General features: G+C 61.5%; 1 protein-coding gene across 1 annotated transcript in view; it reads right to left on the bottom strand.

Moving 5' to 3' along the window:
* PDXK (pyridoxal kinase) overlaps positions 1-24,244 on the bottom strand; it is a 31,333-nt gene extending 7,089 nt beyond the window's left edge. The window contains exons 1-8 of the mRNA XM_058732155.1: positions 24,019-24,244; positions 12,179-12,233; positions 7,551-7,655; positions 6,136-6,219; positions 5,073-5,119; positions 4,268-4,353; positions 3,646-3,691; positions 916-1,027 (exon numbers count right to left, since the gene is read on the bottom strand). Of these exons, the coding sequence (XP_058588138.1) occupies positions 916-1,027; positions 3,646-3,691; positions 4,268-4,353; positions 5,073-5,119; positions 6,136-6,219; positions 7,551-7,655; positions 12,179-12,233; positions 24,019-24,105 (622 nt within the window). The 5' untranslated portion in view covers positions 24,106-24,244. The remainder of the gene's footprint in view (positions 1-915; positions 1,028-3,645; positions 3,692-4,267; positions 4,354-5,072; positions 5,120-6,135; positions 6,220-7,550; positions 7,656-12,178; positions 12,234-24,018) is intronic.
* Positions 24,245-26,999: the final 2,755 nt, after the last annotated feature.

Below are 26,999 nucleotides of genomic sequence, written 5' to 3'. Positions count from 1 at the left end.
CCCGGGCCAGCAGAGAACGAGCCCCTCGTCTGGGAACCGGCCTGCCCTCCTCCCCGCTCCTCCCCCGCACGGTGGCAGGGAGGGCTAGTGTCGCCTGTCACAAGGGAGGGAGTGGACGCCAGAACCCCTAGCAGGATGGCCCGGGGGGAGAAGAACCGCACAGCTGGGCGTGAGGGACCAGCACGTGTGACCAGGTGCGGAGGGAGCCCCAGTCCGGCCCAGTAACAAGGGCACCGACAGCCGTGGGGGCCGTGAGCTTAATGAAATGGTATGGGAGCGCACAGGGGCATGTGTGGGGCTACACGGGTGTGCACGGGTGTGCACAGGGGCACATGGGTATGCATGTACGAGGGTACGTAGGTGTGCATGTAGGTGTGTGCATGGGTGTGCACAGGGGCATGCTCTCCCGAAGACACAGAGGGAGTGGTGAGAGAGCTCCGTGCTCTCTGGGGCAGCAGGTGTGACCCCAGCCTCCTGTGTCATTTCAGCACCTCGCAGAAAACACCAACCCAGGCGGTATTTACGTGAACTGACAGTCGACAGGTGAGGCTACACAGGCACCCCCGGCTCTGTGGGAGGGGACGGTGTGGACGCCTGGTTCCCCAAGCCCCGGGCCGTAGCCGGGCCATCCACGTGACCCGAGCCTGTACGACAGACGCTCTCCTCGAGCCGACGGCACGTCATGGGTATGGAGAGCTTGCCACTCGGTGACCGCAGGGAGGCCTCCCACACCTTGACTCACAGAACCCTCTCTCGGTTTTTGTTCTCAGTGTGTTTAGGGGGTGACGGGAGTTCAGGACACCGACCGCCTGCTGAGTGAGGCCCGAATTCTCTTCCCTACGGAGCCTAAAGGCAGGGAGGCCTCCAGGAACCCGCGGCGAAGAGGCAGGAGGGAGCCAGGGTCGCAGGACTTACGGATCCTCTGGCTCCCCAGCGCGATCAGGTAGTCGCTGCCCCTCGGGGAGGGCAGGTCAGAGCTGGTGATGACCACCGTGTCGGGGCCCATGGCGTGCAGCACGTCCATCACCTGCCGGAGCACAGGACTGCGTCAGCCACGCCGCGGCCCCCTGCGCCAGGGCTCCCAGCAGCCCGAGCAGCCGGGTCTGACCGGCAGGAGGACGCCCTTCTACGGGGTCTGACTTGACGGAGTGGACACCAGAGGCCGAGAACACGAGGAATGGCGCCCGGGTCCCGCCTGCCCCCCGCCAGCCCGGGCGTACCAAGTGGCAGCTTTGGGCCACCACCCCGATTCCCTCCCACGAGCACACCTGCCGGGCCCCACACTCTTCCTGTGCCCACATTCCAGGGGAAGGCGTCAAGCAGGCCTCAGACTGGCTGTCCTTTCTCATCTGGCTCCAGGGCGGCAAAACCAGGCCCACCATCAGGCTGTCACGTCCTGTCCACTCTGGGAAGCCACTTGTTCCCTCACTTGTTCATTCAATGAAGCTCTCCCGCTGTGTGCCCAGCAACACACTGGCGGCTGGAGGCTCCCTGGCCTCCCACGACACATACGTTGGGACCAAATACCCGCTGGGCAAACGGGGGGCTCGGGAGAGCACCAGCTACACCGGAGAGGGGTGCTCCTCTCGCCTCCATGGGGGCAACGCCAGCTAAGCCCCTCGGGCCTCCTGCCCCTCACGGGTCACTGTGGGAAGCTGGGAAGGCTCTCATATGGACCCCAAAGCGTGCATAGGCGTTCAGAGCGTCTGATCTTGGCCCAGTGTGGATCCCGAGTCAGGCTCCCCAGCCCAGGAGAAGCCTCCCGAGTCCCAGCACGTGGCTACATCCCCCACTCGTCAGCCCGGGGCCTGCGGGCTGGGGAGAAGACAGGCCAGGGGGTCATGTGACGAGGAACAAGCTTTCTGCAAGTGGCTTTTCCTTCCCTCCTTGTACAAGGGCCTCAGAGCTGGGTGGGTGACCGTGCCGGCAGGCACCCTCCGCTCCAGAGTCTGGGGCAGGCTGCGGGAAACGTGTCCCTGCCACACGCGTGGAGCGTGTCTCCTACCCGCCCCCCCCCCCCGCCCACCCCCCCCCCCCCCCCCGCACGGGGCACCACACAGGCACACACCGGCAATGCCCTGCAGTCCTCGGAGCACACGGGCGCAGAGCAGAGGAGGGTCACCTGTGACCCCAGACCACCTGCTCTCCTGTCCCGGTGTCACCTGACTCTGAGGCCCCCGGGTACTGTGCCAGCTCAGAGCGAGACCCTCAGAGCAGAGAGGAGGGCACCCTCCTCCCCTTGCCACAGTGAGCCCTCTGCACATTGGGGAAACAGAGTCCCCTCAGCCCCTCGGGCCCGGGTGTGGGCAGGTCTAGACCTGGCGCTCGGATTTGTCTCCTGGATGACGGAGAGAGCGTGTGTGCCTGATGAGGCCCCGCCATGATGGGGCGAGGGCCCTGGTGTGCGGGACCCGGGTCTGCTGCTGGGACACGTGGCCCAGGACTCCATGTGAGAGGTTAAACGACAGGCAGGCAACAAGTTTGACAGGGGAAAGTCGAAGAGCTTTGGAGAGGAAACCTTGCCTACCTCACTTCCGGCCACCCCTCCCGTCAGCGGGCCCTGTGGCTTCCAGACGTGCCCAGCCAACCCCCAAAGGTGTGAGCCAGCTCCTGGCCATAAATCTCTTCATGCACGCATGCACGCACACAGGCGTTTGCACACGTGTGCCCAGACACGCACAACACCCCACATACGGGCACACGCACGCTCCCTCTCACTGGTGTCGGACGGACCCTGACGGGCGGTTTCTGATCCCTGCTTCTCTGACCTGCATGGGCTGGGGTGGTGGCGAGCGTGTCTGGAGGGCTGGCCCCTGCTGCCCGTGGAGGCCGGCCCCTGCCTCTCCGCAGACACACAGGTCATGGGTGCGCGGGAGAGCCGCACCCGGCAAGCTGGATTCATGGTACCTGGCACACAGCAAGCGCTCACTAAATGCCGTGACCGCCACGGGCTGAACTGTGTCCCCCCAAGACGGACGCTGGAACCCTAAGCCCAGAACCTCCGAGCGTTTCTGATTTCCTCGTAAGGAAACACGGTCCGTGCAGATTCGAGCCGAGACGAGGTCACTAGCGTGCGCCTGGGTCCTATCTGCCTGGCGCCCTTAGCAAGAAAGACGAGGACACAGACACACACCGCGGGGGCCCCTTGAAGACACAGGCGAAGGCTGGTGACGGGTCTACAAACCCAGGGGCGCCAAGGATGGCCAGTGGCTGCCAGAAGCTGGGAGGCTGGCAAGCAATGGGTGCCTCCCTGCAGGTTTTGGGCCGAAGACAGTCCCACCGACACCCCGATCTTGGCCTTCCGGCCCCCAGAACCGGACAGAACGCACTTGTGTTGTTGTCAGCCACCCGGTCTGTGGCACTTTGTCACGGACGCCCCGGGAAGCTCCCACGGGGACAGCCGCTGTGCGCAGAGCAGGCGGGGGGTTAAGCGGACCCAGACAAGCACTGTAGCTGCAGCTGCCCGACCCAGTGGCTAAGACAGAATCTACAACACGTCCCTCAGGCCCCACCGGGCGGCTGGCTGGGAGCCGGGGTGCTGACCACCTGGGGTGCCCATCTCCCCTCCCCGAGGGCATGTGGCTGTCCCCTCCCCACCACGAGCGGTGCACCTGTCCCGCGCCAGGCCTCGGAAGGTCTCCTTACCGCTAACGCTTCTTCTTGACTGTGGATCTTTCTGCCGCTCAGTAACCTGGAAGACAGATGAAGTGCGGGTGAGACCTTGCTTCTCTGGGTCCTGCTGGAAGCATCCCCAAAGCTCCGGTGGCTCTGGTGACCCCCTCCCATCCCCACAGGAACTAACTCAGTGTCTGCTGGCCCCGTGATGCCCCCAAGGACCAGTCAGGGGTAACATTTAATAGCAGCAAGGGACAGCAGCACACAGCCCCACTTAGTGGCCAGTGAGGGTGACCGACATCCACGTGGGTTTTGGAGCTCCAGATGGCCGCCTGTGTCAGGTGGCATGGGATCCCCATCCCATGGCCGGTGTCACCCGCGTATGCCCTCAGCCCCTCCCCTTTCTGTCCCCAAAGGTTTGTGCTGCTCGGGAAAACGGCTGGGGGTCAGCACGACCACAGGAAGTCAGGGTGAAAATAACCACCCCCACCGTCATCGGGCCAGGCCACCGGGTTGGCCCCCCACTCAGAATGGCCTGCCCCCCACCCCCTGAGGCAGGACTTCGGGAGGAGGGCCTCAGTGGCCTGACCGGCTCCGGAACAGCCCTCCCCATGGGGAGATCTGAAAGCTTCCGTGGCTGCAAGTTACTTACTCAGCCTCGAACTGGTTGGGGGTTATGATGTCTGCTACCGGCACAACCTTCTCTTTGTAAACTGGAAGGAGGTCCTCCGGAACGTACTAGAGGGCGACAGGGACACAGGCTGACGCGTACAGCAGAGGAAATGAGGCCAGGGAGCGTTTGCTGAGAGCCCCGCGGTCCAGGCTGGAGACCCGGAGCCCCGCCGTGAGCCCCACCGTGGGTACGAGACGCCGGTGCCCTGCGGCCAGGCCGGCACGCGCTCACCCGAAGGCCCCGGGGTCCTGGGGTAGGGCCGGGGCCAGCGCCCTCCGCGCCCCACAAGCCAAGCTCCCCTGCTGGCCATGGGGTGACTCCTACCAGCGGACTGACGGCACCCCGCCCTACACTAGTCAGGGGCGGTAAGCTACGGCCCGTCTGCTAAGACACGGCTAAGGGGGAAACGGGAAAGAAGGAACATTTGTGACACACAGAAACTACAGGAAATTCAAATGTCAGGGTCCATGTGTAGGATTTTATTGGGAAACAGCCGTGTCTGTCTGTCTGCAAACTGTGACTACTTTTTTTCTTGAGATTTTATTTTTAAGTCATCTCTGCACCCAGCGTGGGGCTCGAACACACAACCCTGAGATCGAGAGTCGCAGGCTCCACCAGGAGCCTGAACCAGGAGACGTATGGCCCCAAACGTCTACTCTCTGGCCCTTTACAGAAAACCTCGTCTGCCGACCCTGCTTCCCGGCAAGGATGATGTGCACCCCCAGAGCGGTGTCTCGCCCAGCGAGACGTGTGCACTTGGATTAACGTGCCCGAAATCACTAACCATGGAGCCTTCGCCGTTCCATTTGTCGCCCATCACGGGGTCGCACACTGCGGAGGCAGAAAGGGCATCTGTTAGCTCAGGGTGAGGCTCCCGACAGGAGGACGCTTAGCGTTTATTTCTGTTGCTAAATTTCGCGTGCGCGGCTGATCCTCGTTTCCTGGATTCCACGTTTGTGGTCCGAGGCCAACTACTCTGATCGATTTCCGACAATTGTTTGTTTGCGCCTTTCTCGAGAGTGTGGCACAGAACAGCATCCCCTTTCCCTCCGGCCCCCACACAAGCACGTTCCCTTCCCGCGACGGTCCACATGCCGTGTGGGACCTGCCATGAGGCCAGCTGAGGGTGGGGACCGGCGCAGACACCTGGGAGGCCCACACCTCAGGGGAGGCCCCCGAGTCTGCGCGGCTGAGGCAGCAAGGACGCACCGATACCGCAGGGGCCCCCAAACCCAGCTACCGTTCGCGACGGGGGGACCCACACGTCAGGACACTGGGGTTCCCACCAGGATGGAAGAAGTGTCACACGTGGTCGGACCCTGCAGAGGCCTGAATGTGCATATCTGAGTCCCAGAGGGGAAAGAGTAACCGAAGCGTCCCACGTGTGTCTTGCCCGGAGAGGCCTCTGTGTGGGACACGCTCAGGGCTGGCGCTGCAGCCCCGGGGGGTGGCACGGACAGGCCCGGCGTGCGCCTCAGCTCTGTCCCAGCTGGGTGTCCGCCATCACCCAACCCCACCCCTCACTGGCCAGGCGCCACCCACGACATGCACATCCACCCCATCCTCTCAGGGGTCAAATGTGGCCACCCAGCGCCCCCCCACACACACACACTGCACACACGGGCACACGTGGACACGGATGACAGCACGTATATAACCCGCTTCTCTGCCAGGGTCACCGTGAGGACGTTCTAAACCCTTCCCAGAGCTCTGAGCTTTCGGATCGGGAGAGGCGGGACATGAAGGAGGGGCGTCCGGGAGGAAGGAGGTCGAGCCCCCGCTCCCCGGGTCAACCCCACCGGACAAGGTGGCGCCCCAGCGTGCACGCGGGAGAGCCCGGTACCTACCGTACACGAGCCCCGAGTTCTGCCGCTTCAGCTCCCGCACGATGTCCACCACCGAGGCCAGGAAGGACTTGTCTCTCGTGTAGCCTGTGGGGGGGGGACGCACGGGCCACCCTCATCAGAAGGCTCCCATCCTGGCCGCGGCCCAAGGAGAAAAAGCGCCACCAAAACCACCTGCTGCAGGGGCGCCCGGGGGGCTCGGTCGGCTAAGTGTCCGACTCCTGATCTCAGCTCAGGTCGTGACCTTGCCGTCGTGGGATCCAGCCCCACGTGAGGCTCCGCACGGAGCAGAGAGCCTGCTTGGGATCGATTCTCTCTCTGCCCCTCCCTTGCTCACAAGCGCACGCTCTCTCTCAAAATAAATAAACTTAAAAAACAAACGAAAAAAAACCCATTCTGCTCTTGAGAAGGGCAGGCAGTTCTCAGATCCTGTGACCAGGGTTAAGACAAAGTGTCCTCAATATCTATAGTCCCTGAGGGGACACTATGCATTTCCCAAAAGTAAAGTCAAGTTTTATTTTTTTTAGAATCTTTTTTTTTTTTTTTTTTGAGAAAGAGTGCATACGCACACACGAGTGGGGCAGAGAGAGAGACAGAGAGAATCCCACACTCAGTATGGAGCCCGATGTGGGGTCTCAATCCCACAAACATGAGATCATGACCTGAGCCGAAATCAAGAGTCAGATGCTCAACTGACTGAGCCACCCAGGCGCCCCATCAAGTTTTAAACGAAGGGAAAAAGCCATGAGTGATAGGTGTACAAAGAATATTTTCTTTTGTCTTTTCCATTTTATTTAGAAAAATCGTTTTTAATGTTTATTTTTGAGAAAGACATAGTATGAGCGGGCGAGGGGCAGAGAGAGAGGGAGACACAGAATCCGAAGCAGGCTCCAGGTTCCGAGCTGTCAGCACAGAGCCCGACGCGGGGCTTGAACTCACGAACCGTGAGATCACGACCTGAGTCGAAGTCAGATGCTCAACCGAATGAGCCACCCGGACGCCTCTTTTCCGTTTTCAATAATAAGTACATTCACTTCTAACTACGTACATAATGCAAATAAATATTATTAACGTTAAGGTGACTCACGAACCAATGCGCCAAGTGGCAGCAAGTTGCTTACCTGGGTGTTTTCACTGCCAACCCCCCGCGTATCCTCCGACCCTACACGGGTCCCAGAACTCCAATACGGCTCATCTGAGACAGCACCATGGGCCCCGGGCATCCAAGGCCACGCGACTGGGGCACGGCCGTCATCAGGGCACCACCAAGTTCTCGGCGGCACAGCCTATCTGTCCTCGAAGGAGGCAGGGGCCAGGGTGGAGCCCGGGGGCGGGGGGGCGGGGGGGTCCCTCCCCAAGCCCAAGCCCCACCGGATCGAGGCCCACGGGTCCAGCACCCAGCTCCCCCGGACACTTACCCGTGAGCACATAGTCATATTTATTCACGTTGTTCAGCTTCAGGCCTTCGTACAGCTCCTGGAGTTCATTGGAGTTCAGCACTTGACCTTTCCAGTGTGGGTAGCCTGGGGGGAGAGCAGGACAGTCGGGGCCTTGACACCAGGGCACACGCGTGAAACACGGCCTTCCCCGACGGCCGGCCGCGGCCCAGACACTCACTCGCTCACCGGCCCTCGATGGCGCCGTGCTTTGGTGGGTCCCCCGGACACCGTGCACCTCAAAGCCCCCCGCAAACACCGCCGGCTCTCGTGCTGCCCGGCTCCAGGCCCCCTCCCGCTGCCAGCCCCTCCGGAGTCAACCCAAGGCAGCGAGGCCGGTCAGCTTTCCACGCTGGCCTGAGCAGCCTGTGTCGAGCGGACACGCAGACACGGCGCACAGCTGCGCACCTTCTCCCGGGGGCGCCCCCGCCCCGGGCCACGGCGGCTGGCTCCGCCAGCCTCCCCCGTGCGCGCTTCCCCCATCCAGGCCGCGTCACGTCCTGCCAATCCAGCCCTACAAGACTGAGGCGGCCACCAAGGCCAGCCCCAGGTCAAGGCGTGACCAAGAGCCAAACGTGAACTAGGAGGAGGCTCCGACGCGGGCTCTCGGCCCTAACGGGTGCCCCGGGTGAAGTGCTCGCCCCAGGCTCGTCAGCAGGCAGGACTGCCGGCCTCCTAGGGGACCGTCGCGCCATGCAGGAGGACCCCTGCCCACCGTGGACCCCCTGACGCTGACCCATGAAAACCTGGTCCTGGCGGCTCTGGACTGTGTTCCTGGTGCCCGGCTTCTCCCCACGGGCCTTTACCCTGGGCTGTGTTAGCTCTTTGTGCTGAGTCCTGGGAGGTCCCCTGGCACACGGGGTCCATCCCTAAGCCCTAGGAATGAGCCTCCGACCCCTTGGGCTCCAAGGCATCCCTCCCCCAAAGCACACCCACCTTTTGTGGGTCACCTCCATGCTTCCCATCCCCAGGGGGGTCTCTGACGTTAGCAGCACCCACACCCCTGGCGGCTTGTCTGAAATGCAGATTCTCAGGCCCTGCCCAGCCCGTGAGTCACTGGGCTCGTGACTGTTTGGGGGCGGGCCCGGCACTCGGTTTCAGCAAGGCCTCAGGAGGTTCTTACGCACACACGCATCTGAGGGGCACAGACCCAGGGCAGGGGGTCCACAAACGAGGGCCCGTGGGCCAAGTCTGGCCCGCTGCACGCCTCTGCACAGCCAGGTTTCACATTTTTATTTTTATTTTTTTTTAATTTTTTTTTTAACGTTTATTCATTTTTGAGACAGAGAGAGACAGAGCATGAACGGGGGAAGGTCAGAGAGAGAGGGAGGCACAGAATCTGAAACAGGCTCCAGGCTCCGAGCTGTCGGCACAGAGTCCGACGCGGGGCTTGAACTCACGGACCGCGAGATCACGACCTGAGCCGAAGCCGGACGCCCAACCGACTGAGCCACCCAGGCGCCCCGGTTTTGCATTTTTAAATGGTTGGGGCAAAGAGAGGAGGGACACGTTATGACCTGTGAAAATTGCATGAAATCCCATTTTCTGTGTCCACGAAGGAAGCCGAAGTTTTGCCGAAGCTCAGCCGCGCCCAGCCCTGCACATGGGGTCCCTCGCGGCTCTCACGCTATGAGGACGCCGAGGCTGCAGAGCCTCCATTATTCACTATCTGCCCGTAACAGGGTAAGTGTGCCAGCCCTGCTCACCCAGGACGGGGGGGTCTGTGGCCTCCATGTTAAGAGTCATCTCTGAGTCGAACCATAACGAGCTCTGTTGAAGAAAAACAGGCCCGAAATGGGGTGTCTTCCATTAATGCCCCACGTCAGTACACCAAGACCTAATACCTCACTGCACCTTCCACACTGGAGTGGAGCCTTTAGCCGGCCAGCGTGGAATTTCCTGGCCAATATTGGGAAACTTACCGATGGACCCATTCCGTTCCCCTCGGAAGGGCAACCTTGCCTAAACCCAAGGCATTCGCTGCTGATAAATTCCTCTCTCTCTTTTTTTAATGCTCTCTGTCTTTAAAAACCTTTTTTTCTCCTTCAGCTTGGCAGAGCCCCCTCTACTTTCCAGATGGGATGCCGCCCAATTCACGAGTCATTTAACAAAACCAAGTAGGCCTTCCAGTTTACTCAGTTGAATTTCGTTTTTTTAACAGATCCCGCGTCACACCCACCAGGACGGTTAGGATGAAAAAAGCAGATGCATCAGACGACACGTGCTGATGAGCATGCAAAGAAAGGGGAGCCCTCCCACCCCGCTGGCAGGGACAGGGCGGCGCAGCCACCGTGGAAAACAGACTGGTGGCCGTTCACATGGTCAGAGTTACCCTCCGATCGAGCGATTGTGCCTCTGGGGGTATCTATCCGGGAAAAACGGGAAAATGGTCCCCAGAAGTACGTGCAGACGGACGCTCACAGCCTCAACCTTCGTGACAGCCACGACTCACAAACCCGCGTCCATCAGTGAACGGACACACGAGCGAGGCGTGGTGTATCCCTACGCCAGCCTTAAAGTGGGGCACGGACACCTGTCGCTGCACGGACGAGCCTGGAGAACACGAACAGTCACCTACCCCAGGGTTCCGCGTGTAGGAGACCTCCAGAAGGGGCACATCCACAGACAGAAAGTGGGACAGCGGTCCAGCCGCCAGGAGGAGGGGGCAAGGGTGAGGGACAGGTATGGCTCCCGCTGGAGCGGTGCAAACCTCTGGGAGTGTGCTTGTATTCAGCGAGCGATACACGTAAATAGGTGACCTGATTCCACGGCACGTAAATACCGGACAGAGACGTTATTTAAGAAAGGAAGAGCTTTCTGGGGCCGCCTGGGCGGCTCAGTCGGTTAAGCATCCAACTCTTTAGTTTGGCTCGGTCGTGATCCCAGGGTCGACGGGATCAAGTCCTGCACTGGGCTCCCAGCTGAACGTGCAGCCTGCTTGGGATTCTCTCTCTGCCCCTCCCCTGCTCACTCACACGCTCTCTCTTGCTCAAAAAAAAAAAAAAAAAAAAAAGAAAGAAAAAAAAGAGAGAGAGAAAGAGAAACACTTTGAAAAGAGGTGAAAACAAAAAACAAAAAACACAGTACTTCCAGGTACAATGCCGAGGACTGAACCCACGACAGCCCCGTGTGTCCAAGTACGGGGTGTTCCGAGTCACTCCCAGGCCCCGGGGGGTCCCCTCGCCAGGCAGGCGCCGCACGGCGTCTGGAGGCTGGGGTGGGGGCCCTGCCACAGACCACAGGAGGTGAAGCCCCCCCATCCCTCTCCTGGCCCGACCACACCGCGCAGTGGCGTGGGCTCCCAGCACCCCAGGGTCTGGCCTCCATCTGCCCCTCAGTCTTGGACCCCTCAGGATGGGCAGTCCCTCAGCACCTGAAGAGTTGTATGGGGGCCCAGAAGGCAGCCACTGGCCACGGAGGCCCCAGAAGCCCCCTCCCCTCCACCGGGGTCTGGGCAAAGGGCGGAAGTTTCTGAGCCAGGTCTGTGCTTATGTTGAACTAATGCTGCTTATGTCACAATGCTACATGCAGCAAGAAATTCAATTCCAACGTTCAGCGTCCAAGGCAGTTGGCTCGTTTACTTAAATAAACAAACAAAAGGGAAGGTGGTTACAATGGCCAATAAAGCACGTGGGATTCAGGGAAGTTCACTGAGTCGACTTAAATGTCTTGGAGGCTTCTCCAAATCCACAGGACCCAGAATGGTCAGCAAAGCCGCAACGGAAGGTCTGTCCATAAGAACCCCAAGCTCCTTCCGAATCCTGAACGTCATTTTTCCCCTCGATATGTGACTCATGATACCCCACCCCTTCCAAGAAAAGCCACACCAGGAGAATTGCAGGCAACCTTTCCTAAGAGCGTGGGCTGAGGCCCAGGCGCCCACCCGCATACCCTGCCGGCGCACTGCCAGGCTGCTTCTGGGACGTTCCATACTCCTGAGCTTCCATCCGGGTTCAGAGTAACTTCAGAAGAGGCGACACCGGGATGTTTCCAGGAAGGGAGTGGCCTCGTTCCCCGGCTGCGACGGCACTGTGGGGTCCCTCCCCTCTCATGGAGCCAGGGAAGTGGGGAGTGGGTTCAGGAAGCCTTTCTGAGGGCCGCGACCCTCGCGTGCCCTTGAATGGGCGATTCTGCTTCAAGGCCTCTGTGCACAAGTCCTTGGGGTCCCCTCTGTGCTGACACAGACGACACACGGGCCCCCGAGGCGTGGGTCCGTAACAGAGAAAATCAGGATCTACCTACGCACCCACAGGCGGCACGCGCACACGCGGGGCCCTGCTCGCGGCCCGCGGCGTCACGTCACCGGAAGAGGGCAGGGCCCCGAAGCAGGTGCCAGGATCCCAACCTCGTCTCAGAGGAGACCGAGGGGCTGAGCAGCTACACCAGCCCGCCCCAGGTCCCGGGTGGCTCGGCTGCACGCAGCCGGGCTGAGGTTCTAATGGTGTCCACGCCCGGACAGGCCAACCCAGCCCCTCCGACCCTCACGTGCTGGGCGGCCCCTCCGGCTCCAGCTCCCAACCATCAGATGAGGGGTGGGGGCCCCGGATCTCTGAAGGCCACGTCTCATGCCCGCACGCCCTCTGCGGCGACTGCTGGGGCCGACGCCTTACCTGTGTGGTTTGAAAACTGGACGGAGTTCAACGCGTCAATCTCGAATCCCAAAACCTGCAAGACAGAGAAGGCCCAGGTGTGAGAGAGCCAGGACCCCGGGGGCGGGCGGCAGTGCCTCCCTGAGTGGGGCTCCACGCCCACACTTTGGTGCCGCGCGTGTCTGGTGAGGGGCTTCGTCTGGAAGTATGTCGGCAGCAAGCAGCCCGGAGAGCCGAGCCTCTGAGCCGCTGCCCACCCGTGGGAACTCACTTCTGGAAATCCCGCCAAGCAAAAATGCTTGAAAGCGCGAGGCGACAAGGCGTCCGTCTGTTCAGACGCTGAAAGAGAGCGGTGAGGCCGTGCCGGTTTCCAGAACGTGGGTTTGAAGCCCCGACCCCTCTGGGGAGGCAGGGCCTAGGGGCTCCCCACCGGACGGCACAGCGGCCGGCCCCTCCCCCCGAGCCTCCACTGAAGTATCAGCCCCGCCCACTCGCTGCAAGCGGGGAGCCCACCGCAGAGCCACGCTGGCCTGGGGTCGTGTGGCCACCCTGTGGCTGCGACACGGTTTCGTCGCGCACCTCTCAGCACAGAGAGTCCCAGGTGCCACTGAGTCAGGGACCAAGTTTATAAAGAACAGGAGCTCCTTTTTCAATGAAGGGGAAGAAAGCTTCTACCTAAAATAGCCCAGGGGCACCTGGGTGGCTCAGTCGGTTAGGTGTCGGGACTCTTGATTTTGGCTCAGGTCATGAGTCAGGCTCTGGGATCAGGCAAGATAAACAAACGTTAAAAAGAAATTAAAAATGAAATCAGATGGCCGAGGTCTACACCAGCCGGCGTGGACAGCTGTTTGCCTGTGGAGCAGCAAATCCCAGGGGGATCTTTCCTTCTGCTCATCTTTCCCGTTTTTCCTCATGTAACAGGTAGGCGAGATTCACTCAGGCAACATGACCTACAGAACACTGCAGAGCCCTCCGGAGACGAGCCACATTCTCGGCGGGGCCCTGCCCACGCCCCTTGGAGGTCAGAGGTGGCAGGCATCGGGACACTTCCCTGCCCATCCCTCAGCCTTCGTGTCCTCCCCTGACCCTGGGTCCCTGCCAGGCCCCACGGGCCACCTCCACCTGTCCTTCCGGGCTGGCCCTGGCCGGCATCACCCCAGGCAGCGCAGGCCCACGGCCCTGCTACGTGGTCCTCGCCGTCTCTCGGAGCATCCTCGGGGTGGCTCTGCACAGCCGGCCGCCTGAGGAAACCTGCCCGGGGCCGCACAGAGGCCTCTGGCGCTCGGGGGGAGGGTACAGCCAGAACCGCCACCCGCCCCGCAAGGTGAGGCCCGAACGCCCGGAAGCAAGCCAAAGCCAAGTCGGTGTGAACAGCATGCCAGGGACCGGCCAAGTCCTGTGGGGTGTTAACATCCCACAGACCACAGACGTCTGGCTCTTGGAGTCCCACTGACCTTTGGACCCTCTCCCTCCGCAGCCCCCGGAAAATGACAAAGAACAAAGGAGCTTTTTATGGCCCTGGTCCACAAGGCCGGGAAGAGGGCCCCAGTGGGTGAGACTCGGACGAACTTTGGGGACACAGAAACAGATACCCCACAGGGCACGGGGACACTAAAACCTCAGTTCCCACAGAGGGGCTGGGCCAGTGCCCCGTGGAATGTGGCTGAGGAGGAGGCAGCGAAAGGGATGGGGGGACGGAAGGCGAGGGGCGGGTGGGCAGGTGAGAGACAGAGGACAGGGACCGAGAGCAATGAGCACACAGTCCCCGGCCGTCCCTCTGTGTCCTACTCACCCGAACACCACTGACCACCCTTCAAGTCTCCCCTGCACGCTCAGAGATAGGCAGAAGTATGTGTGGGGGTCAGGAGTGGCTGCCTCCAGCAGCTGGGGGGGGGGAGTGGGCACTGCTCACCCTTGCCGTGGCCCACCGGTGGCCTTCCCTCTGTGACGGTTCACTGTGCTATATACACTTAAGATTGACATCTAACAAGTCTCTCCAAAATAAGTAAGCGGGTATTGCCCAAACTCAAAGAAATAAAATAAAAATCGCCAGTCTTATTAAACCCAACAGTTAAAACGGGCCCTTTGCAAGTCTGCCTGCCAGATGCACGGCCTCCTGTTCCCAGATCCAGCTTGCGCGGCTTCAAATCCCTTAGAATTCTAATCAAGGCTCAAGAAACAGACTTGAAGCGGCCATGACACAAATCTGGAAACCCCTGCCAAAATATCCTGCTCCATTGCTTCCGGATGTATAGATAATTAATCCTTTGAAGCTGGCAAACTGATCCGGGAACGAAGTCCCTACTTGGTGCTTCTGAATGATAGCGAGCTCAGCCGCAGGCTGCCTGCTCCTCAAAGGCGGCAGTCGATGCGGCTTATTCCTCGGTGCACGTGCCGTGTGCAGGGCACGCACGACCGCGGGCGCTCCACTGTGCAGGCGCGGGCTGCCGCCCAGCCAGGGGACACCGAGGAGGCTCTGCCCTCACGCCCTCCACGGCCCCCCTCCTGGGGCACAGAGCACCTGCTGCCCCTCCCCACCCCCCCACTGCTTGGGACCCAGTACCCCGCACCCCTCCCAGTTCCTTGCTGGCCCACAGCTGCTAAGGCAGGTGCCTGGGGGGGGGGGGGGGGGCGGTCCGCAGGTTCCTCCTCGAGGGCGTGGCTCCGACCCAGGATTTCGGAAAGCAGGAAGCCTTTGCAAACCAACCTTGCCTAAGCCAAAACAGCAGTGGAAAGCGGGCGCTCCCCTGCTTCCCACAGGTTCACGCTGCTCCACTCTGCAAGGAACTGCATTAGTACGGTAACTGTTTTCTCGCAACAGCAAAATTCCTCTCCGGTTTCCTCCGTTAGCACAAACGGGTACTAGCGAAAGTCTTGAGTAAAAGCGAAGTGGCTAACGTGAGCTTCTGGAAAGCAGGGGACACCGGTACCTGGATAACACCGAATGAATTCTCTGTAGAAATAACTGCTCTGGTCCCCATTTCTGGACTGGACCCCGCTGGTCACACCTCGCCTCCCCCCTACCCCCCGCCGAGGGAGCCGGACACACGCTGACCCTTGGTCTGGGACTCAGTGCAGTGTTCAGGACGCACATCGTGGGCAGCTGGGTTCTCCCCAGCCACGCTCACCTCCCGCTCAGCATGTGGCACACGTCCAAATTCCCATCCCTTGACAGGCCGTGCACAAGTCACATTACCTGGGAAGAAACCCTCGAGTTGCACGGACACGACCTCCCCGTACCGGGCTAACTTCCGGGACAGTACTGGTGGTCTGTGTATTCTTGTGGGTGACAATCATGTCGTTCTACAGTGAACCTTGGAGCCCACGGGGCCCCAGAAGCCCTCGCTCACCCTGCGCCACCGTGTCCGAGTGTGGGTGGCTCCCGGGAGGGGGTCTCTCTCCCACGGTCACCGTCTTGTGGCACAAGGGATCCTACCCAGCCGAGTCCACTCTTGTTACAGGCGTGCGTTAGAAGCGGGTGTCTGGGCTGAGCTCCAGAAGGGGGGCCAGCACCCTGGATGAGGGAAGGACTCAGCAGCAATGCGGTTGTGCAAGACCGTCTCGCACGGAGCCACTGCAGCTGTTACTAAAACACGCTTACGTAGGAAAACCAGAGCCACCAGCCAGCCTGGCCTCACCACCCCCCGGGGACTTCCCTACATTCTACCTTCAGCAACGCTCCCTACCGATGGCTCTGGCAGAACCCCACGTCATGGAGGCCACGGTGTGCGCACCTCTTCCACCCACGCTGGAAGTGTGTGGTCACCACGGAAACGGGCACACACAGGAACCGGCCTCCCCCGCCCCCGGGTCGCTTTTGCAACATCTACCAGCACGGCTGCAGCACACGGTGAAAGACGCAAAAGACACCGTGACAACAAGAGGGAGAAATGACGCTCAGCCCAGGGAGGACGGCTGAAGCGAGGCCTCGCCACGGAAGGGGGACCACCACCTCCACCGACTCTCACCGGCACGCACAGGGACAGAGTCCCCTCTCCCCAGCCCCGCCAGGCTGGCGGCCACCGGCCTCCAGTGTGCCCGCATCTCCGCGGACAGCCCCGTGCAGGCGTGTCTGGCCGTCCTCACTACCACCCCCACGACTCTCCGTTGTCCTCACCCCCCGGCCCCCAGGCATACCCACGAAACCCCAACCTAGGGGGGCCTGCCCCTGCCCATGGAATGAGGTCGGGACCCCCGGGCTGCGTGTCCCAACATTCCACCAATTCCACATTGTGGCCACAGAGCTGCTGACCACTTTCTGACCCCCCCAAAATCTCTGAAACCTCTATGCCTGCGAGCAAATCTCCTGAATGCAGAACATCAGGACCTTGTTGAAAACCTTGTCTTCTCGGCCTCTGCCGCAGCGCCGGGACTCGGCGGGGTTTCTGGGCCCTGGGACTCCCCCCACCAACCGTGAGCCCCTAGGACACGCCCACCACCCTGTGCACCTCTGAATGAAGGCTGGTGCGGCCAAAGCCCGGCCCCAGGCTACATGAGGAGAGCCACACCCATTTCAGAAAACACGAGGAGCCTTGGCAAGAAGTCCCACGACAAAGCACGCCCCTCTCCCCAGCGAGCCCCTGCCCCTCCACGCGGCTGCGGAGGAAAACCCGGCTGCTCGATGACCACGGAAGCACAACCAAGCCCAGGCGACAAGAGTCTCAGGATGGAGAGGACCACTGAGGTTCACGGCCAGCCCAAACCGGAGGCACTTCTGACAAGGTCCCAGCATTGGACGCACTGCCGGTGGGAGCGGCCGCTCGACCTGCCGGGGGACGGGGGGTGCAGACGTGTGCATGGCGTACAGGAAGCACCCCACCTCCTGCCAAGAGAAGGGCGGTCAAAACGAGCCCAGGTGGGAGGGGCAGCTTGGAGATGGCTCCCGCTTTCCGTGCCTCTCTGCGCGTTCTATGCGCTCAGTGTGCAGGATGGGGGAGGGGTGGTGCACGCGACACCTGCGGTGACTATGGCGGGAGGGGGCTTTCAAACACTTAGTCACAGCCATCCAGCCACCAAGAACGAGCGAGGACAGCAGGGACGCCGGCACGCACTCCAGTTCGGTGGTCTGACTCCCACGGCTGTCATCTCCCGACCCACGCAGACCTGTGGCCTTTCCCGAAGGAGGGAGGAGGGGCCTTGGGCGGGTGACGCATGTTCTCCGAGGCCAGATCCCCCTCACTGCTGCAATCATCACCCACTCTGCTGACAGCCAGCAAGACACGGTCGTTAACTCAGCAGCTGGGCGGGCAGCCCGCCCTCGCGGGGAACAGCAGGAGAGGGGAAGCTCTGGAACATTCCAGTGCAGCTCCCCTACCCTGTCTGGACCACCCGGGCTCCTCTGCGGGAGAGGCTCGTGTTGGGCAGGGAGGGGTCACAGTCGCCAAGAACCCTCACTATGGCTTGTTCTGCAAGACCATGAGTTGCTTCCACAGGAAATCAGGCTTAGGAAAGAGAGGACACAAGATGTCAAGGGACTGCTGGCATCCTCGGGGCTCGGTGCCCAGTGTCCTGCCCACCGCCTGTGACCGGTCAGCTCTACCCACGTCCACTGTTCCCTGACCTCCAATGGGAACCTCTGCTGGAAACAGCCCCGCATCCCCGAAGGAGCCTGTAGCTCGCTTTTGGTCCCAAGGCCACCTCGGCCCGTGTGTGTGCACCCCTGCCTCAGCCGTCACCACCCTGGACCCCAGCGACCCTGGCCCTGCTCCTGGGACAGCCTACTCCCCAACTTCCAGGCTCGAAGTGCTCAGTGGCAGGACCCTGGCCCCCTGCCAGGCCCCGCCCAGGGGCCATACAGTAGCAAGGGGGCTGGGCTGCACTGCAGAGCCCTAGGAGAAGGGGGTCTCACCCCAAGACCTGGCAGCACCTGGATATGCACGGGGAACAGGGCACTGCCCCCCTCGGCCCTGCAGGATTCTACCACATGGCCCGGGGCCCCACACCTGCTTCCTCTCTCCTTGACAAACTCCATTTGTTCTGTTCCTTGGTGTCACTCTTCCAGATCACTCTATGAGCAGAACTGGCTGGTTCTACATCAAAAGCTCCACGCAGGCATATGCACCAGGGGACGACCAAGCCCATGAGCCGCAAGGCCAACGGCTCCCGCGTCACGTAAGCGCCCTGCTCACAGACGCACCCTCGCCCTTCCAGAGAGCACGGTGCCACCCCAGGCCCCCGGGGGGAGCACTTAAACAGAAGAGAGGGCCCCACTCGGAGCACGGCAACAACACGCAACACCTGTATACGCACGCACGCACACAGTGAGAAAAAGGTCAGAGGACAGGACCAAGCAAGCTCTTGCTTTCTCCATGACAGGCACAGAGGCACGACAGAGGGGGCGCCTCCGTGGCTCGGTGGGTTAAGCGTCCGACTTCGGCTCAGGTCATGATCTCGTGGTTTGTGAGTTCGAGCCCCGCGTCGGGCTCTGTGCTGACGGCTCAAAAAGCCTGGATGGAACCTGCTTCGGATTCTGTGTCTCCCTCTCTCTCTGCCCCTCCCATCCTCACGTGCATGCTCTGTCTTAAAAACAAACGCTAAAAAAATTTTTTAAAGGGGCACCTGGGTGGCTCAGTCAGTTAAGTGTCTGACTCTTACTTTTGACTCAAGTCTTAATCTCACAGTTTGTGGGTTCAAGCCCCGTGTCAGGCACAGAGCTTGCTTGGGATTCCGTCTTCCTTTCTCTCTCTGCCCCTCTCCTGCTCACTCCCTCTGTCTCTCTCTCTCACTCACTCAATAAACGTTAAAAAAAACTAAAAAGAAAAAACAACAGAAACCCCAGTCCCAACCAAAAAAGAGAGTTAGGAAATCAAGAAATTAAGCAATTCTGGACCTTCCTGGGGAAAGAGCTAAAACACCACCTATGTCCCAGGACTGGAACACAAGCTGGATCAGACCGGGGACTTCCAGAGGCCGGGAAAACGGGAATCATCTCAAATGGAGGAAGGGAAGAGAGGAGACGTGTGTGTCCCGGAGCATGAGGGAAAGTTCGGAAGAGGCTCAGAAGAGTTCCAAACCCTGCGCACCACACGGACTTGAACCTCCAAGGACTTGAACGTCCACACCGGGCAGGAGGGGCGGGCACTCTTTGATGCCAGGTCTCTTGTGCTGTTTGCCAACACATGTGTCTCCAGGAGAGACGTTAAGGCAAAGGCCACGTCTTTTAAAGGGCAGGGTGACATTCTTCCGGTATCTTCCAAATGCAGTTATGCTGCAGAAGGGCCCTTTCTATCCCAGGACTACTAAGGAAAAAAAGTAAAGCACTTCCTCTGAAGGCAGCCACCTTGAGGCCCCAGGGGTTCTTAAAGATGGGAGGCTGGATCGAAAGGACCCCCCGCCACTCCCACCCCCGCCCCCTCACGCATCTCTAGGAGATCCTGACGCATCCGGGGCCCCGCAGCCCTGCGGCGTAGCGGTGGGCATACCATCCCTCTGCCCCAGCCCACGTCGCTCGGCAGGTAGGGGTCTCAATCCACGTTCCAGGCCAGCGGCCTCTCGATGCACCCGCTGCCCACCCACTGCCCTCCTCCTGAGGGATGTCCGAGCCAGTCCACGGTGGCAAACGCATCCCTGCACAAAAGAGTACGATCTCCACCGGCCGCCAGACACATCCCAGGTCTGCTTCTGCACCGACGGGCCCGGAGAGTCAAAGAACGAGGCTGCTTTCTGCGGCAGGCCCCGCAGGCAGCCATCTCCCCAGGATCTGCCAGGACCCCCCAGGGCCCTGCCTTCCCAGCTCAGCAGCGACACGGCGTTTAAACGGGTTCTGAGCGAAGGCCCAAGTCACATCCTCCAAGCCGCTGGAATTCAGGAATCTCACGTCTCCCTGCCACCGGGACCCTTCAGGGCGGCACCTCTCCACGGTGACCCTCCGGTGCTACTCCCCCTCCCAGGACAGAGGTCACATGTGTCTGATGCAAGCTCCTCTCCGGGAGCCTGCAGAGGGCACGCGGCCCCGCCGACACCTTGACATCAGCTTCTGGCCCCCAGCACCGCGAGGGAGTAAATCTCTGTGGTTTCAACCCCCCGGCTTGCAGCACGAGGGAGAGCGACCCCAGGACATGCACACGCCACCCTAAGCCTCGGGACCTGCTGGACCTTCAACACAGCGGCACGGAAGCGGGCTGCGGGGCTGCCTGGGGGATCCCAGGGTCCCCCCTCCCCCAGGGGGTGACGCAGACGCGGGAGTCGCTGCCGAACGGACACGCGCACACACAGACGCCGTGGGGCTGGAAGCGACTGGACCTCCCAGCTTGGGGGAATTTTAAGTTTCCAACTTCCAAAAGGAGGCGACCCCAGCAGCGTCTGGTGTGTGAGGCGGCCAGCGGCAGGCTGCACACCGTCTCTCGTCACCACACCCTTCCCTTCGCTTTCCCACCCCTAGAACGGAAGGTCAGAGCAGGGGGAAGGCCCAGCCCCGCCCAGGGAGGCACCCCAGGCGCGCCCCTGGCCTGTGTGACCTTGACCTGGCGGCCCTCCCTCCGTGGATGGGGTCACAGAGTCCACGAGCCTGCCCTCGCTCCCCTCACTCTGCAAACACGGGGTCACCCCGCCTGACACTCGACCTCCTCTGCGGCTGGTCACTAAAACGTACTTGGGACTCTGGCCTGGAAGCAAATCCAAAACCAGGGCCGGGTTCTGCCCCTTTCTCTCCCGTGCGACGCTTTCCTCGGCCTGGGGAAGGCAGCTGCAAGTGCTGGGCTCTGCGGACCCGGCAAAAGGCAGGCTGGGAACCGTGGCCCGACGCCCGGGATTCGCAGGCTTGCGCCACCCTCGCCCCGGAGCGGCGGGAGCTCCCCGGGGACGGGCCCTCGCCATGCCAGCACCACGGGCCAAGCTCCGTCCAGGCGGTGCCCCCGGGAGCCCTGGCCCCATCTGACTCCCAAGAGGATTGCTCTCGCTTTGCTCGTGAGGGTTGGAGAGGCTCCACAGGCAGGGCCCGGTCCCTGAGCCTGAAGTCCGGGACAAAGGGACACTGCCGTCAGTCCCCACCGGGGTTTCTCCAGTCTCTCCAAACCCGTGGGGTCCAGCCAGAGTCCACCTTCTGCCACCCTCTGCGAGTTCTCCTCCCGTGAGAACAGTCGGGCGCTGTGTGAACCACTGCACCGGACTCTAGCTGTACGGTGTCGGCCAGAATTGAGCGTCTACACCCCATCCCCCCATCCCGACGGAGCACAGCTCTGGGCGTTGCGGGACGCGTCCCCTCGGAGTCCCTGCTGGAATCTGCAAGTGTGTGGCTTCACGGCTATCCCAGGCTCTGCCCAGCCCCGCCCGTGCTGTGCCAAGGCTGGTCCGGGGTCAGTCAGCAGGCCGTCCCACCCCTCCGTGCCCCAGCGGGGCGCAGAGGTGGGGGGTGGGAGGGCTGCAAGATGCCAGCGTGGGACCCTGTGGAGCACCCTGCAGGATTAACAGATTGATCCTACCAGAGCTAAGCAGTCCAGCCTTGGCAAGTGTTTGCAGGCTGATAAGGAATCTAGACTCTCATCAAGGAAGCACTAAGTAGCTGCGGGAAGAAAGTGCCCCACGGACTAAGAAATTTCCGGAAATTAATTGTTCTTGTTATGAGCTGAGTTGTGTTCCCGAAATTCCTCTGCTGAAACCCTGGCCCCCAGCACCTCAGAATGTGACTGTATTTAGAGACAGCATCTTTAAAGAGGTAATTAAGGTAAAATGAGGTCAGTAGGGTGGCCATGATGCAACCTGACTGGTGTCCTCATGAGGAAAGATCAGGACACAGACACGCACAGGGGGACCAAGTGAAGGTAGCCACCTACACGCCACGGAGAGACAGACATCTCAGGAGGACACGGCCTTGCTGACACCTCGATCTTGGACTTCCAGAACCAAGAGAGAACAAACTATCGTCTACACAGCCTGATCTGCAGTACTTTGTTATGGCTGCCTGAAATCACACCGATACTGCCCTGTTTGGGGTCCAGCTTGGGGGGGAGCATGTTTGGAGGACCCCCACCCCTGGTTTTCTCCCCTCCATTCCCTGAGACTGCATCTTATTTCTGTAATTAGGAAGAAGGTGATTAAGGCCAAAAAAAATACACAAGTAAGTCCCTGAGGCCCCAGCCCACACCCACTGCTGGCAGAGGTCCCAGCCTCTACGAGATGCCCCAGGCACACTACCAGGCCATCTGGCCCTGCTCTCCTCGCCGGCCTTCCTGTACGGTGGGGGAGAACACAGCACCCCTGGGCAATGCTGGCCCACCTCAGTCAGCAGCCTCTAAGACAGACCCCATTCACGCACCCCATCTCCCCTAAAACAACCTGGGAAGCAGGCATCGTGACTGTTCTACAGACAAAGGAACTGAGCTCAGTGTGGAAGGTGGCCTCTTCAAGTTCAGGGACCTAACAAATATCCCCTGCCTTCAGAGACACCCCCCCGCCAGGCTTTTCCTGGGCCTCACAACCCCAGAAGGAAGTGCCAGGGTGAGTCAAATCAGAGGCAGAGCCTCCGACCCCCAGCACACAGGTGAAGGATGCTGGGCACTGGGGAAAGCCCAGGTTAGAATCGCAGTTCTGACCTTCAGAACCACTTCCCCGGGTGGGTGGTCTAGCCCCATCCCTAGAGTCCCCGGTGTGGAAGTTGAGAGCACGCGCCTGGAAGGGAAGGACATCACTGCAGGACCCAGGTGAGCCGAGGAGGGGAACGGGTGCCCAGTGCAGGGAGAAACGAGGAGTGTGGACAGACACGGAGGAGGGACTGGGCACAGGACACAAGGAAGCCAGCGGGGGGCCGCACACCTCTGCCAAGGACAAAGCTCCCACGGCTGCGTGGCTAAGAAGGGGTGTCCCTCCTGGGACAGCAGGCTGTAGTTGTTCTTGAGCCCGTCCTGCTTCTGATTGCCACGTGTGCCCCTGCACCTTTCTCCCAAGCACAGTGCCACCCCAGCGGCCCTGCCCACATAATCCACCTACATGTAACCAAGCTTCCCCTTCCCCAGAGAGCTAGGAGCAGGCAATCCACGGGCCATACCTGCTTCTTGCTGGGGGCTGTGGGGGGGTGTGTGTGTGCAGGCCAGGGACAACGGGCCAAAGGTGGGCAGTCCAGGGGAGCCATGACCTTGTCATGACCACCCAGCCCTCCTGTTGGGCAGACAAGGGAAGGAAGCGACCATCACCGGTGCTGCCTCCAGCCTGGCATGAGAGCCCACGCCACCCGGGCCTCCTTCTGCCCCTGCAAGAGCCGCCCAGCCATAACCTTGCGGCTGGAATAGGAAGCAGTGGGTGCCCGGCCAGTGAGGCCCCAACAAGGACAGGCGCGGGAGGTCTGTCGTTAAGTAAAGGCTACAGTACTCGAAAAGCAGCTGCTAAAGCCAAAAAGGCAGGCGCCTGAGTCGCTCTCTGGGCTTTTCTTCAACAACACCTGCAGGTAGGCCACCTCTGCCCCGTCCGCCTCTCTGGCCACCACCTCCCCCAAGAACCAGCCGCAAGCTGGGACCCAACCCGGCCGGCAGAAGCCAGGGTCCGCGAGCTCGCTCCTCCTCCCGGCAGGTGGACGCGCCAAACACCTGCCTTCCCTCCCTCGCCCTGCGCCTCCCCCCGCCCCCCCCCCCCCCCCCCCCCCCGGCCAGGGTCCGGAGGCCCCGCGCCGCATTCTCCCGCCTCCAGGGAGTCGCCGGCCCCCCGCAGCAGGCAGGGGTGCGGGTGGCGAGTGCGCCACAGCCTGCGCGCGGGGGCCTGGCCCTCGGCTGGCGCGCGCCCAGCGCAGCCCCCCTCCCCCCGCCCCCCCCAGCCCAGTGCTTCCGCCCCCGCAGAACGCGGGCCCGGCGGCCGAGCCAAGGTCACGGAGCCCGCACGCCCGGCGCGGGGACCCCCGGCCGGTGACGTAAGCCGCGCCGGCTGGCGGCGCGTACCTGCAGCGGGAACGTGGCCGCCCGGTTGCCCACGTAGCCGCGGACGACGTGGCTCTGGATGGAGAGCACCCGGCACTCCTCCTCCATGCCGGGCCTGCCGCGGCGGCGCGGGGCCGGGCGGGCGTCCGCGTGTGCGCCGCTCGCTGGGCTCCGCTCGGCTCCGCTCGGCGCAGGCGCTCGGCTCGCGCGCCAGGCCGCCTCCCTGTGACCTCAGCGCGGCCGGCAACCGCGAGTCCCGCTCGGCGCGGGGGTGGGCGGGGGCGGGGCTTCCGCGCAGCCCCGCCCACCGGGCCGCCCGCGCGGGGACCGGGACAGCGGGAGCCGCGCCCCGCCGGGCCCGGGGGGGGGGGGGGGGGGGCGGCGTCACGGCGGCTCCCGGCGCGTGGGCGGGCGCAGCCACCCTGCGAGACGCAGGGGTAGGTCTTTCCGGTCCGGCGGGCGAGGGCGCTGCCGCGTCGCCCCTTCAGGGCACGAGGTCCGCGGGCCTCGCCTCTGACCTCCGGGCCGCACACCCCGGCGCGCTGCCGGACCCCAGCGCTGGCGACAAGGACAGCCGGCGCCGCGACAGTGCGCGAGGGGCGGGGGTCCCCGGGGCCTCGCCCCCGTATAGCCCGCTCACCGCTCCAGGGGCGTCAGGCCGGGCCCGGGGCCACCCCTCCGGCCACCGTGCTGGCCGGTGCCGCGACGCACTAGCCCCGAGCCCGCCCTGCTCGCCGGGGGGCGCCGGTCCAGGGGACGCGGAGCGGGCCGTCGTGCCGCCACCCCACAGAGGCGGGGGGGGGGGGGGGGCGGGGGCGACATCTCCGCGGTGTCTTGAGACCCTTGGGGACCCCAAGGCGCCCCGTCCCGGGACACATTGCAATCCTGCAGCAGGGTGCCCCTGGCCGACCCCGTGGTCCTTGTCCATCCAGTACCTCCACCCATTATCCACGTTCAGAGCCCGCAGCAAGCACGAGTGGCCCCCCACACACCCCCAACAGTCACGACTCTGCCCTTCACCTCCTACTGCCACTGCCACCAGGCTGAGGGCACTCCCTGGGCTCCCCCACACTGTCCCCGCGCTGTCTCGGGGGCTTCAGACTTCCAGACTGGGTGATCTGGGTCCCTTGTGGTGACCCAAGGCTGCATGTGCTTAAACCTCTGCAGCCTGGGGAGAAGGCGGGTGGAGCGGCCACGGGTGCTGGGGCAGTGAGGAAGGGGGCAGTGCCTTAGCTGTCCACACTGTCCAGACTGTCAAGAAGAAACCTGTCGTAATTAAGACCAGTGGCGGGAATAAGAACAGCTATTTATTGAGCAGTTACTATGTGCCAAGCCTATTTCACACATTAACGTTTAAACTCCACAGCACCTTATATGAGAGAGGTTCATCCGGTTTTACCGATAGGGAAACAGGAAGAGAAACTGAATGCCACAGAATTAGTGGCAGCTATTGCTGGCAGAGAGCCCTGCGGGCCCGCAGCGACCAGCAGGCTAGCCGTCGCCCTCACTGCCTTTTCTCTCTCCTACAACGTGAGGTCAGCTGCCCTTGGCTCTTGGGAGGGCCTGATGAATCTCTCTCTGCAGCCGATCTTACCCCCTCCCCACCTTGATCCTTCATTCACCGTCCCTCTTTTTCTGGGCAAACCTGTAAGCCCCCTCCCCCATTCTTCGTCCCCACCCCCTCCTACCTTCAGTCCAGGTAAATCCAGAGCACTAAGAGGGGAAGAGGCTGACAGGCCTCTGGGACTTCAGGCTCTGGTACCCTCTTCCTTGACAGAGGGCCCAGGTAGAGGTCAAAAGCCTGGGAATGACATTTTGGTGAATCGACTTTTCGTTGAGCTTCGGAAAGTTCTAGGTTCCTCACTCCCAGTGCCCATGGTTCTCAAACTAGTCACCGGAGAGTCACCTGGAGAACCTGGTAACCTGGCCAAGGCCCAGCCCAGTCCCACTTCACCGAGCCTGGGCCCCAGGGCAGCCTTTCAACTCTACAGCTGCAACCGGGGCCTCTCAGATTAGGCAGATAAGTGAATTTGGTATTTTGGGAGCCCCTTTGGTTGCCACTAATGATCAGTCCACAAACCTCTTTCCCGATGACTCGGAAAGTGAAGACCTTCGGAAACCACCAGTCTGTGGGAAAGATACCCCAATCCTGGCCAGCCAAGTGATGATGGGCCATCTCACCTCTGTGTCTGGTCGGGCAGGGGTGCAGAGCCCCTCAGGACCCCTTCCACCCACTCCTGTGCCCCTCCGGGGCAGACCTGCCCTCCCCGGGACAGGAAGCTGTCCCCAGCTCTTAGCTGATTGGGAAGAGGCAGCGGACTGCAGGGCCCCTGCTTGGGAGGAGGGCTGGAGCCGCAAGTGGGTGGGGTCCAGGAGGTTCCAAGAAGGTCGTCTACCAAGAAAGAACCCGAGAACTGAGAGACTTCTCTCATAGTCTGAGCTCGGTTTCCAAAAAGAGCACTTGAGTTACTCCTGCTCTCTGAGCAGCTGGTGCTAATATGCGTCCGGGAAGGACACGAAGCCTTGGAAAATGACCACGATTTTGGTGACCATGGGTCAGTGATTGTTGTTGTTGTTGTTTTTACATTTATTTATTTTGAGAGAGGCAGAGACAGCGTGAGCAGGGGAGGGGCAGGGAGAGAGAGGGAGAGAAAGAGAGACAGGGTCCGCACTGTCAGCACAGACCCTGACGTGGGGCTCGAACTCACAAAACTTGCAGATTGTGACCTGAGCTGAAACTGAGAGTTGGACGCTTTACCTACTGAGCCACTCAGGTTCTCTGATGGGTAATTTTTTTTTTAAAAAAAGCTTTCCATTTGGACGCAGTGATGGGTAAACCCTGTAAGCACATCTTTTTTTTTTTTTTTTTTTTTTAACATTTATTTATTGTTGAGAGACAGAGAGAGACAGAGCAGGAGCAGGGAGAGGGGCAGAGAGAGAGGGAGACACAGAATTCGAAGCGGGGCTCCAGGCTCCGAGCTGTCAGCACAGAGCCCGACACA

This window comes from Neofelis nebulosa, chromosome 5 (genome assembly GCF_028018385.1).
Source record: "Neofelis nebulosa isolate mNeoNeb1 chromosome 5, mNeoNeb1.pri, whole genome shotgun sequence".
NCBI lineage: Eukaryota > Metazoa > Chordata > Mammalia > Carnivora > Felidae > Neofelis > Neofelis nebulosa.
This window is presented reverse-complemented; position numbering and strand designations above follow the sequence as displayed.